Genomic DNA, 19,311 nt, shown 5'->3' on the forward strand with positions numbered 1-19,311 from the left:
ATGCACCTGTTCTTGGAAGTCTACATTTTAGTTAGATCTCCATTGACTTAATAGACTGTTTTATTCCTTTTTTAAGGAAACCCCCACCCCAGTCCCCTGTAGTGGTGTAGCACAAGGAATAAAATCGGGAGACTATTTCTTGAAATATAAACTCTGATCACTGATTTTAATGTAGCCTCCCTGCCCTTTTAGGTGAAAAAATACAGCCTGGTGCATTGAGAAGATAGAAAGGATATAATGGATTTAGACTATGGCCAGATGGTGTCTTAAAATGCGCTTCAAGTCAGTAGAACTTGTTTCTTCCTACTTTCTCTAGAAGCCTCGGGATGTCTTGTCACCTCAAATGCCACTATCTACTTAATGATAACAGACGTAATCAATGAGCCCTTCCTAGTGCCAAAGCTGTGTTCTCCCCTTTCCATACAGTGTCCCTGATCTGTACAATTCTACAGAATGGACATAATTTCCTCACCAGGAAACTGAAGCTCAGAAAGTTATTTCTCAGGTGTTTTCAGATCATGGAATAGGAGAGGCTAAGTAGGTTGGCATTTCAGAAGGTTACTTTTCATTGGTGTCCCATGGGATTCCTCCAAGTACACCCCATGGGTTCCCAGAGAAAGTCACAGAAATCCTCAAGGGGGACTTGCCTAACCCACTGGGTTTACTCTTGAGCCAGTGATCCCACAAAGTCCACCTGTAAGTTAGAGTTGCACTGTGAGGATGGGAAGGAAGAGGAGAAAGAGCAGCTGGGAGAATTTGACTCAGATTTCACGATTACTTTGGGAACTGGTGATGACCTGTACTGGTCTGGGCGCCAGACCTACAGGTGCGAATAGACCTTTTGACGGAGTATAAACCTAGTGGGACAAGCAGGTCTAAATAAGACCAACCTGAGGAGGAAAGGAAGTCAGTCAATTTGGCACTTCTGCTGTGATGGCACTGGCCCTCTGTATGACTTTTTCCCCATGCGGGTGGCTTTGCTCTCTTGCAAGGGAGTCTCATTCCCTCCTTTGTTGTTCAGGATTAATTTTTTGGATCAAGATTCAGCAAGCACTCAGACCTCAGAGAGGGGGCTCACAAAGCTGTGGATTTTTGCAGGAGGCAAAGAATGGGCTGAGGGGGAGGGGAGGATGAAAGAAAAGGAGAAAGCTTGAGTTTATAGTTGATGAGTAAATGCAGTAAAGACATGGACGTCTCCACAGGCCTTGACCTACTCACTTGGAATGCTTCATTCACTTAGAATTAGGGAATCTTCAAGATTAAGAAGAGCTTGTTTTATAGAGGAGAAACTGGCACAAAGATAATTATCCCTCACCTCACAGCTAGTTCATGGCAAGCCTGAGACTGGGCCCAAGTCTCTGATTTCCTGTCTATTATTCCTGTTCGTTCTTATTTCCACCATAACATTGCATTGAGTCTCCATGGGAGGGGCCTGTAACCTCGATGAATAAATGAACTGTCATGGTTTCAGTGGCTGGTAGGTAATAAGGACTACAGTTTCAAGGAAACTCTGAGGGAAATAAGACCTGAGTCCTAAAGATGATGGGTAGGTACTAGAACAGCAAACAGAAAGGAACATAGATATGACAGAGGGACATGGGGATACGAATGGGATGAAGAGTTGAAAAGGACATGCACCAAGCATAACTTGGCCGGCTCATCAGGTTTGGGCTGAGAAAATTGAAAACCAAAACTTGGAAAGCTGGATATGGACCTGATGTAGAATTTCTCATATGAGGGCTAAATAGTTGAGCCAGCCATTCATTCTACCTCAGCCCTCCTTCCTGGCTAATGCTTGGCTCTTCTGCTATCAATTGCACATGGGCCACCTCATCACTTACATGCGTGGACTGATAGACTTTCACAGGTTCATTGTTGGCGGTCTTACTTCTGTCACCCGTCTTTAGCATGTGTCATGTGCATTGTGTCCCTGAAACTCTGTCCTGCACATCTGAAGATCAAAGCCTTAGAATCCAAGAACTTGGATTTTCACTTGAGCTTTTTAAAAAATGATCGGGGGAGGGGGGGTGGCTCCTGGGTAGCTCAGTCAGTTAAGCGTCTGCCTTCAACTCAGGTCACGATCTCAGGGTCCTGGGATCGAACCCCTGTGGGGTTCCCCACTGAGTGCGGAGTCTGCTTCTCCCTCTCTATCTCCCTCTGCCCTACCCCCCCCCACTCATGTTCTCTCTCTCTCTCTCTCTCAAATAAATAATATCTTTAAAAGTAAATAGGTAGATTTAAAAAAATGATCTGGGGGCATGTTATCCCATTTCCTGAGGCTTTTAACGTTCCAGATGCCTTGTCTTCATCATTGAAAACTATGTAAGATGATCACTGATTGCTGCCTTATTGAGAAATTCCCTCGTGTGAAAAAGCCTTTGGGTAAATAAGGTGAGGAAAACGAGAATGGGTGGAGACTACTTAAAGCCAAATAGAAGATTATGTCCAGAAGACTCTATGGCCTAGGCTTTCTATTTTTATTTCTTTTGTAGCTGAAAATTATTGAGTACTTTATAGTACATTAAGTGTTTAATGTATGCTTTATATGTACTGCCTCATTTAATTATTACAGAGCTTCTGTGAGGCAGATCCGGGATTATTGCCATTATAGAAAGTTTAAGTACCTTGTTAGAAAATCAGCCCTGGTTTTCTGGTGTCAGAGTCTATAAATGAGTGGCTTTCTCTCACATCATCAACCAGGCACTTCATTTTCATTATGAGGGTTGGCTCTGTAATAACTACTTAGACCTTAAGTTGATTAATTTGGGGGCACAAGCTCATGATCCAGAAACAAATATGTTTGGAGAGGCCTATGTTAATGACATCAAGAACCAATTTTAAAAGGTATTAGGATGCAGAAAAATATAGTCTAGAATTTAAGGTCATGGGCTACAGAGCCTGAATCCTGGCTCTACCGCCTATTACTGTCTACCAGCTTCTGGGTAAAATAAACTACCTTTGTATGTCTGAGTTTCCTGATCTACACAGTAGAGATAGTAGCACTGATACCTTAAGCTTGTTTGCAGGGATTAAATGAGCTAGTATATAGCTCATTTATGAAGTATTTAGTTCCGTGGCTGGTGCATTGTGAGGGCTAAGTTTGTTGGCTGGAACTTGTCCAGTATTTTTAGATTACTCTAGGGCTGCCCACTGCAAAGCAGCTTCCTTCTGAAGTGGCATTATATGCACAGGAATATCCTGTGAAAGCTGACAATATTCTGACAAAATGATCCATGCTGTTAGGTTAATGTTCTCCCAGAAAATATGCTTGCATCTTTAATTTTTTAAAAAAAATTATTTATTTACTTATTTGAGAGAGACAGAGAGAGAGAGAGAAGGGGGAGGGACAGATGGAGAGGGAACGAGTCCCAAGCGGACTCTTCACTGAGTGCAGAATCCATCACAGGGCTCCATCTCTGAACCTTGAGATCATGACCTCAGCCAAAACCAACAGTCGGACACTTCACCGACTGGCCACCCAGGCTCCCCTGTGCTTGCATCTTTAGACAGGTCTTCTGACTATGGTGATTTACTCCAAAGAAATTAGAATGGAATAGAAAGGGTAGAACTTTCAGATTTTTTCTTCTTTTTTTTCTTTTTTGGAAATTAGAGGAGCTATAATATCCTAAGTCTACTCGCATTTGAAAATTCTACCTCAGCTATTCAAACATTCATTGACCCAATTCTTGACCCGGCTATGCTAGCATAGGGGCTCTTGACATCTTACTTACTTGTGCTCAGTTATATTCTGATATTTTTCTGATATTTTGATACATGAGCACATATTTGACTTGTCTCTTCAATAAATGTATATGTTCTTTAATAACTGAAGGATCTAAATCTTCTACTTTCAGAGGATATGATTTTACTTCTTAAATGGAACATGTATGAATATACATTTTTTTTATTTGAACACAGTGGTGCTAATAATTATGAGCCAATATTTTTGCCTGCTCTTGAGGAAAGATGAAGTGCTGGTTGGTCTTCTATATTCTGTTAGACCAGAAGATGCTTCTCCACACATCAGCCTCATTGCCTAAGTTGAAATTGTCCATGACTATCAGTTTGTCAGATATGGGTTACACTATGAGGGCTTCATCCAGGTCACAGTCAGACCCTCTGGCTCCACTGGTACTCCTCACTGTGAGTGGCCAGGCAGTGATGGTGGTGACAGTGCTTAGTTGAGAGGATATGTGTGAGGTCATTTGAGGGTCAGTAGTGCCCTTTTTTTCAGCACATTTGAGGTATGTGATGGATGGTAGGTTGACACCTAACATGGGGTTGAATCCACATCTAGTCAGGGCATTGTCAGGATTCACTCTTCTCAGTGTGAGGTGGAGATGGGTGTGCTCCTCTACTGTTTACAGGTGGCTGGGCTAGGCCATAAGGTTATAATGATGAATAAACATAGTCCCGGCTCTTAAGTAGCTCTCTATCTAGTGAGATAATAAAATGACAGCTTATATTATCAATCTATCTACTGTGTGTTGGGCACTGTGCCAAGCACATTACCTAAATTAACTCGTTGAGTATCACCCTGATGTTTGCCATCATGGACAGCAAAAAGTTCTTCTGTAAATTATTTCCCTTCTGTTTATCTTTTAACTCCTATAATAAAACTAGTAAGACATGGTAACATGGCGTTACTTCTTTTGAATTTGCAATGTTAAGGACACATTCATTTCCCAAAGAATTTGAGTTGTTTTACAAAGAGTACAACAAATAATTTAGCAAACCTGAATGAAAGGAGAAAATGCGGTGAGGCCAGTACTAAGATACGGCCCATGTGCTTTTACTGTCTAGTTGTCAAGAGAGAGAAAGAGAAATGAAATAGACACTTGGAAGATTAAGGGGCCCATCAGATAAAAAACAACCAAGAAAAAGCTTTCAGGAAACTGAAATTTGAGAAAAATGATTTCTCCTGTCATAATCCTTGGGATGTAGTGTGCACAAACTCCTCAACCACATTTCTACTTCAATGAGTGTCACAGGACTGGAAATCATCACATCCCTTAGTGTTCATCAGTGGCATAACACCAAACCAGAATTTATTAAAAGTGGTACAATGCAGGGTGCTTGGGTGGCTTAGTCGGTTAAGAGTCCAACTCTTGATTTTGGCTCTGGTCATGATCTCAGGGTCATGAGATCAAGCCCCGAGTCAGGCTCTGCACTCAGCCAGGAGTCTGCTTGAGAGTCTCTGTCTCCCTCTCCTTCTGCCCTTCCCCCACCACACGTGTGCATGCTCTCTCTCTCTCTCTCTCAAATAATTTTTTTTAAAGTGATATGATTGGTCTATTTAAGAATTATTCAAAGGATTGAAAAGATGCTAAGTTCTCTGAGCAACTTTCTGTGACTCTGATTCTCATAGCTGGGTTTTTCTGTCCAGGCTTACAAAACTAGGAAGTTGTAAAACTATGGTTTGAACTCAGGTCAGAGTAGGTCTCAATTCTACGTTCCTAATGCTAAATTGTGATTGCCTACCCCTACGGCAGAAGGATCTTTGGACATTTCAGCATTGACAGCTATATAAAAGGCAATGTGCTCTCTTCCTTTCCGTGAGAACAAAATGTAACAATAGCTTGAAATAGAGTTGACACCTTAAGATTCCTTGAATGGATTCAAGGATATTATTTGTAGCTCCTCTTGAGATTTTCCTAAGGAATTTTTATTTATCAAATCACCCTTCCTTAACTGAGCAGTCTTTTCACTTAGAAGAAAAAAAATGAATGAACAAAGTAGGTGTTCTTGTTAAGACCCACACCTGGGTGTGGCCTAGTAAGTATCCATCCTTTGTCACCCCGGTTAGGGTGGCAAGGATGCCTTGGCCTGGCTCAGGTTCTGTAAAAGAGAGAAGAGCAGAGTCATGGGTGGCTTGGAGCTGTTGGTAGAAGCAAGCAGGGAGAGAGGAGGAAGGAAAGCAGAGGCTGGGAAGACAGGCCTTGTTCTGAGTGTGAATGGACCATGAGACCCTGGAGGGCAGGAAGCAGCGCAGGCCAAGACGCTCACGGAAAAGCTCTTATCGAAACAGAGGTGGCCAGGGCGCTGGATCACCTCCACCATTGTCCAAGGAGCTGACCCAGAGCCTTCAATCCCTGAGAAGCCTTCTCCACTCCCCCCTCTCCATTCAGACAAGAAGTAGTTTTCAGTATGGGCTCCAAGGTGTCACAAGGTCTCCCTGTGTGCAAGAGAGCCACTTGTCCAGAATCCCCTCAGCGTGACCCTGTGACCACCCTGAAGGCCCAGGCCCTCTTCCTGGAGCAGAAGGAGCAGGAACCATTCTGTCTAAACACTCCTTCCAACTCCGCACCTTTTTCTGCCAGCATCCCCTCCCCTATATTGTTTTATTTGTTTTGAGAGAACGTGAGAGGAGGGGAATAGAGAGTGTGTGCAGATTGTATTAATCTGATGGCTCAGATACACTATCACTAATGTTTTGACACAAGACCCACAGTAGCAGAGCAAAGTTTACATCAGGCCCTGCTACAGGATGGCGCACCATAATGGGGAACCAGCCCCGGCCATGCCCTCTGGCTGGCTGCCAGGTGGTCTTTTTTTTTTTTCCTTTCTAGGTTTTTTTTAAAGACATTTTACAGACTCGATTTGTTCTTTATTACTGCTCTACCCCTTTGTTTCCTAACTTGAAATGATTCAATATTCTGTACAAACAGATTCTAATCAGAGTTAGCACGTGCAGTCAAATCCCATTAAACAGATAAGCAGAATCCACACCAGAAGTCCTTAGATCTCATCATCCAAAAGAGAAAAAGGGAGAAAGAGATTATTCTCTGTCTTGAAACTTTGTAGAGTTTTCTAGAGCCTCTTTTCCAATGAAGTGTGTTTTAATTATAAATTGATACATTCATTGCTAGGCATGGCTCAGGCTCAAATAGGCAGCCATTGGGGATTGGGTGCTCAGCTCACCACTGCGCACCCCCACACCCACCCCAGAGGCCCTCTTTAAAGTGTGCTGCCTGCTTCAAGTATTGAAATTCATAGTAAAATAGGCTAACTTCATCCCAGAGCATGTCCGGGATTGTGCAGACACAAATAAGTTAGAGGAAAGACTAAGATTGTGATAAAAATTGGATTCGTTATTTCGTTGCAAGATTTTTTTAAATGATAAAATTCATCAGCCAGTAGGAACCCAGGAGTTCCTATAATTTTAGCATCAAAGCATTTTGATGATCAAAACAAATCAATTTATGTCAAAAATGTAATTACAAAATAATCTTCTGCCTTTTCCTCCTCTACCAAAGGACTAGGTGCTGCTTCTCCTTTTGAAAGCTAAATGTGCACTTTCTCTTGGTGTCTGACTTTGTACCAGTTTGATTCAGAGGACCCCCAGAGTTTTCCTCTAGCCTGTGACTCTGAGCCAGATTCACCCTGTGAAGCATGGTGATAGAAGTTTGAGGAGGCTCCTAGGGAACAGAATTTGTCCTATGTGATGGATTGAGTTCTGGTGTGGTGAAAAGAGTTGAATATATCTGGGTTATGATCCCAGGTCTGTTAGGTTCTGTGGGAGTCTGAGGAAGGCATTTGGTTTTTCTGAGTCTTGGTTTCCATAGTAGTAAAATGATTTTTGAAATGGTCATTAATAATGCCTGCTTCACTTAAGGGCAACTGTGAAAATTAGTTGGACTTAAATGTGCATAGTCCCCTAGTCCAGGCCTGGTCTATTAGCAGTAGCTCAGTAATAGCCAGTTTCCCTTCAGCCAATCAAGAGTCAGGATTTAGCAGAACAGAAATGTTGAAAGAAAGATCAGCTTAATATCATTTATTTATCATGGGATGAAAAAGGTGAGCCAAAAAAAAAAAAAAGCCAAATTTTTTTACGTTGAGATTTAGGCTATGGAGTAGAACCTTCTGGAAATAGCAGAAATCATTTAAGAAATGAGAAGTTATACTGGATAACTCCAGGAGATTGTGGGTATCATAACAGGCACTAAACAGATGGTTGGCTTCTAGAAAAGCTCGGTGAAGTGTTGAACTATTCTGAGAACACCACTTCGAAGAATAAACAGATACTAACCATCAGTGGCTAACGCTCACCCGGCTGGATGCTCCCTTCTGATTCCGCCAGATGCAACCAGCCATCCTCTAAAGAAAAGAAAGTATGAGCTCTGTGTCTGAGGGAAGGTGAGGGGAAAGGAAAGCAGGAAGAATGTAGAAGGTCTGAAAATCAGAATTGTTCAAAGCCAGCACTAAGAAAAAGCACAGGTGAACACAAATGGGCCTTTGGGTACACTCTGCCCTGCTTTTCCTATAAGGCGGTCGAGAGGATTTGTGAAATTAAGTGGGAACTGAGTTCAGAGCCTGGATGGCAAAGGGAGTTCTACTATAAGCTGTAATTGTGCAGCTTGCACACTTTGGGCGCTGAATACATTTTGGTGTGTGGTAAGAGTTGTTTGCTAAATTTTGGGAAGAAGCTTTGATGCAGAAAGGACTAAAAAAAAAAGAAAAAGAAAAAGGCATTAAATCCCCAGTGCAGTAATAGAATTTGTGTAGTGAATGTTTGAGCAGCCTTTTCTTCCTATATACAAAGAAGCACTGAAGTATGAAAATCTCTTGGTATATGATGATATTATGCAGATATTATGTTGCATGTGGGGGAAGGGTTAAGTGCACAGATTTTGGAATGAGCCAGAACTGATGAAAATTCTGCCTCTGCCATTGACTAGCTGTTTAACCTTGGGTAATTTACTTAACCTCTCTAATCTTTGATTTCCCTGTCCATTAAAGGGGGGGGGGGGGTGATAGTACCTACTTTTTTTAGGTTGTGTAGTTTAATGAGATAGAATATATGAATCACTTAGCATGGTGCTAGCATGTAGAAAATAGAGTATAACATTGCATGGTGTATATTACAATTATTATAGCCCATTGGCTGGTTAGCTTGCCTGTTAGGAGCAGCAGTCAAGATTGCAGGTTGGACCTCAGTGCTAGTTTTGTCTTTGGCTGTGGCCCCAGACTGCCTTCATCTGTCTTTGGTCACATAGGAGCCAAATATTTATGAATGTGAAGGGAATAGGGCAAATCCATCACCACTACAGGAAAAATCAACCAGAGCATGCAGGTCTGTAATGCCATCTACACCTATGGAGGGTGTTTTCCCATTATGGATGGAAAGAAGCAGCCTGGTGACTTAGACCAGGTGGGAGAGTCCCACAGATGGCTCCCAGTTGGAGTTAGACAGACTGACATGTCACACGTAGGGTCTCAGCTCCATGTGTTGGATTCATAATTGGCTGTTTTGTTTTAACTTATTTATATCAATCTCTTGTCCAAAACGAATTTGTTTCAACTCCAGGGCAATTGATGAGATGACATGGAATACACCCTTACCCCAGAAATCTTTTGCGTCTCAATGGTTATAAATACCTCCATGCTATTGTATTTGTCACTCTGTATGCAAATGGAGGTAGGAGTCCGAAAGCTCATTAGGCAAGAGACAGAGGCTTGGAGCATGGAGAGGACCGCGTGGAGCTGAAGCTGATAACAGTGGCCTTGTCCAGAATAGTGCCTGGGAGCTTTCTTATCTCCCTTTGGCAGGAGGTGCTGTGGGCTTCCTGTGCGAAATCAGGAGTGAACGCTGCTTTCCTCTTGTTGTTCGGCTTCCTCCCCCCTCAAGACGGTTCCCAGCACAGTGATTATCTTTGCATCTTCAAACATGGCACAATCTACTTCCTTAAGAGCTTGATGTATTCTTAAGGCTTAGGCAAATTCCCCTCCCCCTAAATCTCTTTTCAAGTGCTGTTATATAGTCAGGTTCCTAAATGACATTCTATTTTTATGGTTCCAATTACAAAGAGGGAAAAAGAAAAAAAAAAACAGTCCCCAAATTAGAAAATGGCCACAGAATGTGTCCTTTGCACTGGGAGGACCCTGCCGTGAGTCTAGCCTACAGTTTCCATACTAGGGCTTTTGCCGTCAGCTGCCACCCCTGGGGGCCGGGGGTGGGGGTCAGAGGCTGACAGCCCTGCATGAACTTGGGCAGCAGACTGCACTTCCCTCGGGAAACGCCTAGACTTGCTGTACTCCAACATATTTCTTTGCCTTTCCTGAAGACCAAGAGTATGCAATTAAGATCTCTGCCTGAGGCATCCGTTTATCTTTTTCACTTCTTTGGGGGAAAAGGAATGGAATTAAGAGCTTCTTTTCCAGATACAAGAGAACGTCGGCTGTTTGATGGCACAATGCCAATACAGGTGTGCCCGTGTGTAATAAACCTATCTACATGTAAGGCATATGTGCGTTGTGTATACTTGTAAATGCATTGAATGTGTGTGCAGGACATGAGGTCAACCAGTGGCTCAAGGCATGAATGTTACAGTCCAAAGAACGGAGAATAGGGTCTTTGAAAAATAGCAAAATGACTTCAGATTTCAAAACTAGCACTAAAATGTTTCAAGTAAAGGAGAAAGTATATGATTTCTCTTGGGTTCATTTTCCTCTACTAATCAATAACAGTTAAAATGTTCACTTACTTTACCTGATGACTATAGAGAATATCTGTTAGGGATTCCTGGGTGGCGCAGCGGTTTGGCGCCTGCCTTTGGCCCAGGGTGCGATCCTGGAGACCTGGGATCGAATCCCGCTTCGGGCTCCTGGTGCATGGAGCCTGCTTCTCCCTCTGCCTATGTCTCTGCCTCTCTCTCTCTCTCTCTGTGTGACTATCATAAATAAAAAAAAAATTTTTTTTTAAATTTTTTTAAAAATTAAGAATATCTGTTAGAAATTGCATAAATTCCTTAAGGAATGGCCAGTCCCTATTATTCTTTCTTATTTTAAATCTTACAGTCTACCTGTAAAAGAGACATTTGGACAACATTTGGGGACATCTGGCTTATGAAACAGGTACAACTAGGCATAATAATGGCATTATTTTCATCTTTAAAAAAGTACATTCTTTTAGGGATATGCACTGAAGTATGTAGGGCTGAAATAACACGATATCTGAGAATGGCTTTAAAATACTTCACAGGAGAGAAAAATGGAAAGAAATAAGTATAGACAAAACAACTGTAGCAAAACTCCAATAACTGTTACGTCTGGGTGATGGGTATGTGGAGCTTTATTACACTAAGGCTGTACTTACCAATTATGTTTGAAAATAATGAACAACTAAAACAAATGAAAGCTCTTTCTAGAAACAGAGTATCAGTCCCCCCATGAACATTTACAAATGTTCATGGAGTGCCACAGGCATGCTTGGCCCTTGTACCTTGAGGACAGAGTGAATAAGTAGATATGGCCCCTGTACCCTAGAGATGCTGGCCTAATAGGGCCACTTAAGACATGGTCCGGGGGAGGAGATGACAGGTCTGGAGAAGAGATCACCTAGGAAGACTTGGTGGTTTGACAGTCTGGAGTCCCTTCTCAGCTCAAGGACCAGAGAAGGAAAATCACAGAACTTTTTCCTGGTCATCACAATCCCATCTATCCTACCTTCTTCCTCTACTTATTTTAAGTAAATCATGGGCCACCATTGGCTACCTAAGATCAACTACGCATTCTCTTTGGAAATTGGGCTGTGAAATTCCTCCTGGTTTGAAAATCCCCACAATTTGCCCACGACAAGTACAAATTAGAGCCCAGCAGGCTCTCTGCTCACCACAAATTCTAGGTAGGGAATGGGCAATGAATGGCCTTGACTGTTGGACAGGGAAGCCAGGGCTTTTAACAGTATAGTCATTGGAGCTTTGGGAGCAAAAAGGAGTCCACTAAAAACCAGAACATTTGGAGGTTTGGTCTGGGAGTAGTTTTATGGGTGTTGAGGTGGGAAAAGCCAGCTGTCAGTAAGGCCAATTAAGATAGTACTACCACCCCCCCCCCCCCCCCGCCAAAAAAAAAGATAGTACTACCCAGATCAGCATGAACTTAAGTGCCTTTTTTTGTTGTTTGGATTTTTTTATTTATGTAGAACCTGGGATATGTAAAATGCAATAAATGGTTAATATTTCTACCAAAATTTGAGTAGTAAGCCATATGGAAACAAGCTTGCTGATAAGAAGATTTGAGAGAACATGCTCACTTCTCTCTTTAAAAGGGTACTCTACTAGCTAGTTTCATATAATAAGAGGTGTCGTGGACTTTTAGAAACAGAAAAGATCATTTTATAATTAAACACTTGAGGTCTAAGGAGCTAAAGAGCTTTTCATGATACCCCAAAACTTGGAAATAAATAGAATTTAATAACTGCTTCATGCTGTGTGTTTTTATATACATTTAATTAGCCCTGGAAAAAAATTAGCTGTATAGTGGAATATTTGGATGAAAAACCAACCTTTTATAGATGTGAAATGCTATTATTTCCTCAAGGTTTCCATTCATTAACATAACTTCCTTTTTTCCCTGTGTTTGCATGTTTCCTCCACTAGGAACTAATTAAAATCAAGATATTAAATTTCCTAATTAATGCATTTTTACTTACTACTTAACAGAACAGAAGAAGGTATAGAGATACACTGGTGTGGGTTTCTTTCACAGCTAAACATATGTTCTGTTTTTATTTTTATTTATTTTTTAAAGATTGTATTTATTTATTCATGAGAGACACACACACAGAGAGAGAGGCACAGACACAGGCAGAAGCAGGCTCCATTTCATGCAGGGAGCCTGACGTGGGACTCGATCCTGGGTCTCCAGGACCACACCCTGGGCTGAAAGCGACGCTAAACCATGAGCCATTCAGGCTGCCCTATTTTCTGTTTTTAAATTGTGGGGATGAATATGGAGGGGAAAAATCTAAGGAAAAGAAAAAATGTATTTTGTTATCTTTGTTATCTCAGGACTTAACCAATGATTTTTATTTTACCTGTCACCATGGGCTGGACCATGCTACAAAGCAATATAGTGATGACTTACTTTTTTTTTTTTTTTTTTTAAATAGGTATGACTTTTGCTCCAGCAAGGAAGAGTCTCTAATCGTGGAGCTGGACAGCAATATAGGAAACAGGATTGAGAGCATCACTCAGCGCACGGCAATAATAGAAGGAAAGAATAAGGTATGGTGTGTAAAAATAAGCACTGGCATGTTTATTTTATTTTTTAAAATCTTACTTTTTTGAGAGAGAAAGACCATGAGCAGGGGGTGGGGCAAAGGGGAAGGGAGAGGTAGGCTCCCCACTAAAGGGCCATGGGGCTCGATCCCAGGACCTCGAGATCATTCATGACCTGGGCCAAAGTCAGATTTTGTTTTGTTTTGTTTTTAAAGATTTTATCTATTTATTCATGAGATACACAGAGAGAGATAGGCAGAGACATAGGCAGAGGAAGAAGTAGGCTCTGTGCAGGGAGCCCGATGCAGGACTCGATCCCAGGACCCCAGGATCACACCCTGAGCCAAAGGCAGACACCCAGCCACTGAGCCACCCAGGCACCCCAGGGATATTTATTTTAAAAATACACACTCAACAACCAGTTCTGGGTTTACTAGAACCAGAAGTAATGCAAATGCTCAAAGATTCAGAGAGAAGAAAGACAAAGATCTGAAATATGTCTTCATGGAGAGATACCCTGAGACTGCTTAAAGTATGTTCTCTAACGGCCCACCAGTTGCAAAGGAATGAGTACTAGGTCCTAATAGAAGAGGGGGAAACTCTCAAGTATCAATGGCTTTCAACCCTGGCTTAATATTAGAATACTCCACCAATTATTATTACATTCAAATCTCTAGAGCAGAGCCCAGAGTCCATAAAAGTTCCCTGGTAGATTTTAGCATGTACTCAGGAGTGAGAATCTCTGACATACATAAAGTGGGGTGTTGATAAGCAAAAGCTAGTACAAGGCTTAGGGATAAAATGGAATATATCCATTTCACAAAATATCTTGTTTTCCCTCTCTCTTTGCAAAAGCAAAGCCTAAGTAAGAGTATGTAAACCTATACAGTGTATCAGGATTCCCTGACCTAAGAAATACAAATCAAAAGCTCAGTGAGGGGATCCCTGGGTGGCTCAGTGGTTTAGCGCCTGCCTTTGGCCCAGGGCGTGATCCTGGAGTCCTGGGATCAAGTCCCACGTCGGGCTCCCAGCATGGAGCCTGCTTCTCCCTCTGCCTGTGTCTCTGCCTCTCTCTATGTCTGTCATGAATAAATTAAAAAAAAGAAAAAAAAGCTCGATGAGATATTGCCTGACACCTGTTAGAATAGGCATGGACAAGGACGTGGAGAAAAGGGAAACTTTGTACACTATTGGTGGGTTGTAAATTTATACAGCTATTATGAAAAATGAGGTTTTTAGAGGTTCCTTAAAAAATTAAAAATAGATCTACCCTATAATTTAGCAATTCCACTTCTGGGTATATAGCCAAAGAAGACAAAAACACTAACTCAAAGATACCTGCACCCTTATGGTCATAGCAGCACTATTTATAATAGCCAAGATATGGAAACAACTTAAGTGCCATTGAATGAATGAATGACACATGGTGTGTATACACACAATGGAATATTACTCAGCCGCAGAAAAGAATGAAATCTTGCCATTTGTGACATGGATGCACTTTGAGGACACTTTGCTAAGTGAAAGAAGTCAGGCAAAGACGGGCAAACACTGTATGATCTCACTTACATGTGGAATCTAAAACAAACAAAACCCCAAGCTTATAGGTTACAGAGCACAGATTGATGCTTGCCAGAGGCAGGGGGTTAGGGTTGTGAAAAATAAGGGAAGGTGGTCAAAAGGTACAAGTTCTAGTTATAAAATAACTAAGTCCCAGGGATGTATTGTATAACATGGTGAATATAGTTAGTAATACTGAACTGCATATTTGAAAGTTGCTAGGAGTATAGACCTTAGAAGTTCTCATCACAAGAAAAAAGATTGGTTTAATTATATATGATGACAGATGTTAAGAGGACTGACTGTGGTGATCTGTTGCAATATACACAAATATTGAATCATGATGTCTGTATGTTTGAAACTAATACAATGTTATATATCGATTATACCTCAATTAAAAAAGAGATTTCTAACCAAAAAAAAAAAAGTTCCCTGATCTAATGAGGGCCTAGCTGGTATCTTTGCTGGTACTTTTATAGTTTTAAGAAATTTTTATTGATGTATGATTGACATGCAAAAAGCTGAACAAATTTCATGTATACAGTTTAATGACTTTGGAGATAAATATACACCCATGAAACCATTACCACATTCAACGCCATAAACTTATCCATCACCTCTAGAGGTTTCCTACTGAATGTATGAATGTATGAGTGAATCAATGATAACACATAGCAAGTGTATACAACACAGCATTGTTCACTAGAAGTGCTAGGCTCTACATTGGGTCTCTAGGACTTATGCATCTAGCACAACTGAAACTTTGTAGTTTCTAGTTTGACCAATTTTGGAAGATTCAACTCTAAAAAAGGTGCCAAGAAACTGTAAAGGCTCTGAGATTGTACCCTACTTTCAGGCTAACAGGCCTGTCATAGTTTTATGTTTGGTGATTGAAGACCTACTACTCAGCAGGTCAGCTACAGGACTTTATTACAGCGGATTTTGAGGGCTTCAGGTTAGCACTGGTCCCCTTGCCCCCGCGTGCCCAGGTACAATCTGTGCACGCAGTGGATTTACAGAATAGCTGAGGAATCCTGAACATAGGGAACCTGCATTTTTTTTTATAACAGCCTTTGCTGCCCCTCTTGCACACTGTTCATTCCCTGTTCTCCTGACTTCCACTGAGCCTCAGCAATAGCTGACACCTTGTGAACCAGGCACATCCCATGGACCTCAGACTTTTCTTCTGCTGAATTCATGAAAAATGTAGTCTAAAAATATGCTATTATCAAGCATAGGGGTAATGATGCTTTAAAAAGGAAACACCTATCAACTCCTTGCCAAACTATTTATACATGCATATCTTGATTCAGAGTAGTTCGTTTGTTTGGGTACTGTCTGCCTGAGTGTGGTTACGCTTATGTTATCTGTGTATTCAGCTGTATTTTTTGCATTTGAAGGCAACAAAGTAGATGGCATCATTCCTCCCATGCAGGATTGAACAATGATGACAAATAACATCTGAATTCCTTGTTATGTAAAACTTTTTGACATATGCTCATGTCAACATCATTCTTTGGCCGGCCAGAGTGGTTATCTAACTTTTTAAAGATAAGAAAACAGGGGTGATGAGATGAACTCAAAGCCACACAGCTTAAATGTGGCAGATGAGAACCTCAAAGCAAAGTCTTCCTATTCCAAAAACCACAGCTCTACTAAAATTAAAGTGGTGACAGCACTTTAAATAAAAGCATGATTTTCATGCTTGCATGAAAATATGAGCAGGGCAGCCTGGGTGGCTCAGCGGTTTAGCGCCGCCATCAGCCCAGGGTGTGATCCTGGAGACCCGGGATCGAGTCCCACATCGGGCTCCCTGCATGGAGCCTGCTTCTCCCTCTGCCTGTCTCTCTCTCCTTCTCTCTCTCTCATGAATAAATAAATAAATAAATAAATAAATAAATAAATAAATAAATAAAATCTTTAAAAAAGAAAAGTATACCCAATCAATTCTCTTAAAAAAAAAAAAAAAGAAAATATGAGCAATCACTTGTCAAAGGATTTAAGAAGCGTTGTTATGACTACAGCAGTGGTTTATAATTCTTTTTCTCTAATACAAATGTGAAACATCCCCTGAAGGGTAACTGTTGATGAGAGAGCAGTTCAATGAAATACTTAAAGAAAAGGAAGTTCTATAAACTTGGAAATTCAATTTGAGCAACAGTACTTTTTTTTTTAAAGAAAGGAAATGCCTCACAGTAGAAAGCAGATTAGTTGTCACAAAAGACTAGAAAACTTCAAGATGCCATTGAGTGTATGTCCATTCATTTTGCCTTCTCCTGACTATATCAAGTAGAGGTACTGTTAACTACTGGTTATTTAAAAAAAGAATTTATGAGCCTAATTCCAGTAGTAACTTTTAGTTATATTTTGGCATCCTAGCCACAAAACAAAATACAATAGAAAAGAAAGTGGAAAATGAAAAAGCCAAGCGAGGTTTTGGATTAGCCTGAACCACGAAAGAGCAACCTGACTCTATATAGAATACCTGGAAGGCACGGAGGGAGTGAAGTCACAAAACCCAAGTGAGATAAGGAACTTCCCTGATTGTTTCCAAGCGGCTTGAAACAAGTTTGTCTTGTGATTTTGTCATTATGCAGAGGTTTTACGTACAGCCCTCCAGACACAGTGGGCACTTACTTACGCTGACCAGCCTGCAGCCAGGAGCCAGGGCTAAGCTCTGCCATTTTCTGTCTTGTGTAGCCACATGCACATCAGCCCCCTTGTCTGAACCTGCATTCCCTCCTCCAAAAGATGGAGCTAATAATATTTACCCTCCCTCGTTTGCCCCTTGTTATAAACATGATTGTCATACCCACCCTGATGAAATTCCCAGGTTGATGGTGATAGTATACGATGAAGACTATTTGTTCAATAATTGTCTGCACTGAAAAACTTTTAATACTCTTTCTTTTCTTTTTTTTATAATAAATTTATTTTTTATTGGTGTTCAATTTACCAACATACAGAATAACACCCATTAATACTCTTTCTGAATAAAGTTGATACCTATATCATATATAGATGGCATATCCTAACACTGGCTGTAACTGCAATAGATCATTCTGATTACTCAAGTCTTAAATTTAGAAGAATTTACCACTTTCACTTTTGGCATCCATGAATTTATTTCTGTGTATGTATGAAAAAATTTGTGATGATGACAGATGGAAAGTTTGCCATTTCAGAATTATTTGCGCTGGTCTATCCTTTACAATTAAAACTGCTTTTCTGTTCTGTCCATATTTAGAAAGTATATTAAAGTCCCAGCTTAGACTATAATGACGCTTTTACCTACAGTCGCATATTTAGCCTGACCAGCGACACCCCACACAAATCAGGGGAATGGAGGTCCTGCTGGAGCACCCATTGGATTCTAGGGATTTCCTTTTTTTTTTTTTTTTTTTTTTCCTTTGCTTTGTTTTTCATTTTGTTTTGTTTAACTCATAGAAGAGTGCAGCGGACAATAAATTTAGTTTCCTCATTGGCAAGTCTTGGCCTGGATTTGTGAAAAATGAGTCATCAATTGGAGTTGCTAATAGCAAGTGCGGAGTTTTAGTATTCTTTAATGGGGTTGCCAGACGATTGGGTTTGTAACTATGGAGTAGGAAGTAGAAGGAACCCTGTGTAAGAAAAAAAAACACCGAGGAAATACATATTACAGCATTAATTCTGTGAGGCTGGAGAATTGTGACAATTTTAATGTCTTAGAAACTATTTCCATTGCAATTGTTTGAAGGTTACCTTGGAAAGTGTACCATATGAGATTGAACCATGACAGAGGTCTTCAATCTAATGACAGAATTACAGATTATGTCTCATTTCCCACACTCAATTTTTTTGAATTCTCACGTTCTATTTTCTCATCACTTGGCTCTAATGTGCCACCAAGGTTAATTTTAGGTTCTTCCGTGACCTTTATATATCTACTTTTATGTCTCCCTGACACACTTGAAAGGAAATGATATTAGAAACATCCCAAGATAAAAATCATGGGTCCATATTTAGATCTTTTAAAACTCATTCTGGAAATTAGACTGAATTACACATCATCCCATCCATTCTCGTCCATGAGGTTCAGACCACATTGTGGTAGGGAGTTACTAATGCTTAGAGAGAGGGAAGGAAGGAAGGAAGGAAGGAAGGAGTATTAATAACTTCCCAACTTACAGTACCTGATGACAGATTTCATCAGCATTCCCGGGTCATACAAAGGAACCCAGAGAATGACTTTCAGGGTCCATTTCTAATATCTAGATCCCAGAGTTCCTGGCAGGGCAAGTAGAGGCACCCCCAAAGTCTAGGTTCAGAGCTAAAAAAAAATTATGGCAAATGAAGACTAATTATAGAATGAAGACATGCAACATCCTTGAGAATTTCTTTTGATGCACCTTCTAAATGATTATAATTTCAAACATATGTGACAACTCAAATTCTTGGCACTATCTCTTTTAAAGTATTAAGTTAATATTTGGTGTTCCCACTGTTGAGCTATTTTCATTTTTTTCACCTTTTGAAACAATAGTATTTGGTTATGAGCACTGGGGAATGGATTTGTCCCTTTTACTCAGAAGACTTCTGCATTTAGACTTAATGTCTGTCCTAAGAGAAGTTATCCGCTGCCCAGAAAAACCATGCTCACCTGTATCTCACACTTGAGCTCCTTTTTCTGACCCTGTAATATTTATACTTCAACGAACAAATATTTTTTGTTTTTCATGAAAATATGTTTTCGTTTCTAAGTTAAAAATATATT

At 40.7% G+C, this 19,311-nt stretch overlaps 1 protein-coding gene across 8 annotated transcripts in view; it reads left to right on the top strand.

Annotated features, from left to right (window-relative positions):
* The window catches only part of FLT1 (fms related receptor tyrosine kinase 1), a 178,791-nt gene that overhangs the window by 69,883 nt on the left and 89,597 nt on the right, over nucleotides 1-19,311 (top strand). For all 8 annotated transcript variants that reach the window (XM_077868262.1, XM_077868260.1, XM_077868261.1 and 5 more), the window contains one exon: nucleotides 12,890-13,004. In XM_077868262.1, the coding sequence (XP_077724388.1) occupies nucleotides 12,890-13,004 (115 nt within the window). The remainder of the gene's footprint in view (nucleotides 1-12,889; nucleotides 13,005-19,311) is intronic.

Source organism: Canis aureus, chromosome 24, assembly GCF_053574225.1.
Source record: "Canis aureus isolate CA01 chromosome 24, VMU_Caureus_v.1.0, whole genome shotgun sequence".
Lineage (NCBI taxonomy): Eukaryota > Metazoa > Chordata > Mammalia > Carnivora > Canidae > Canis > Canis aureus.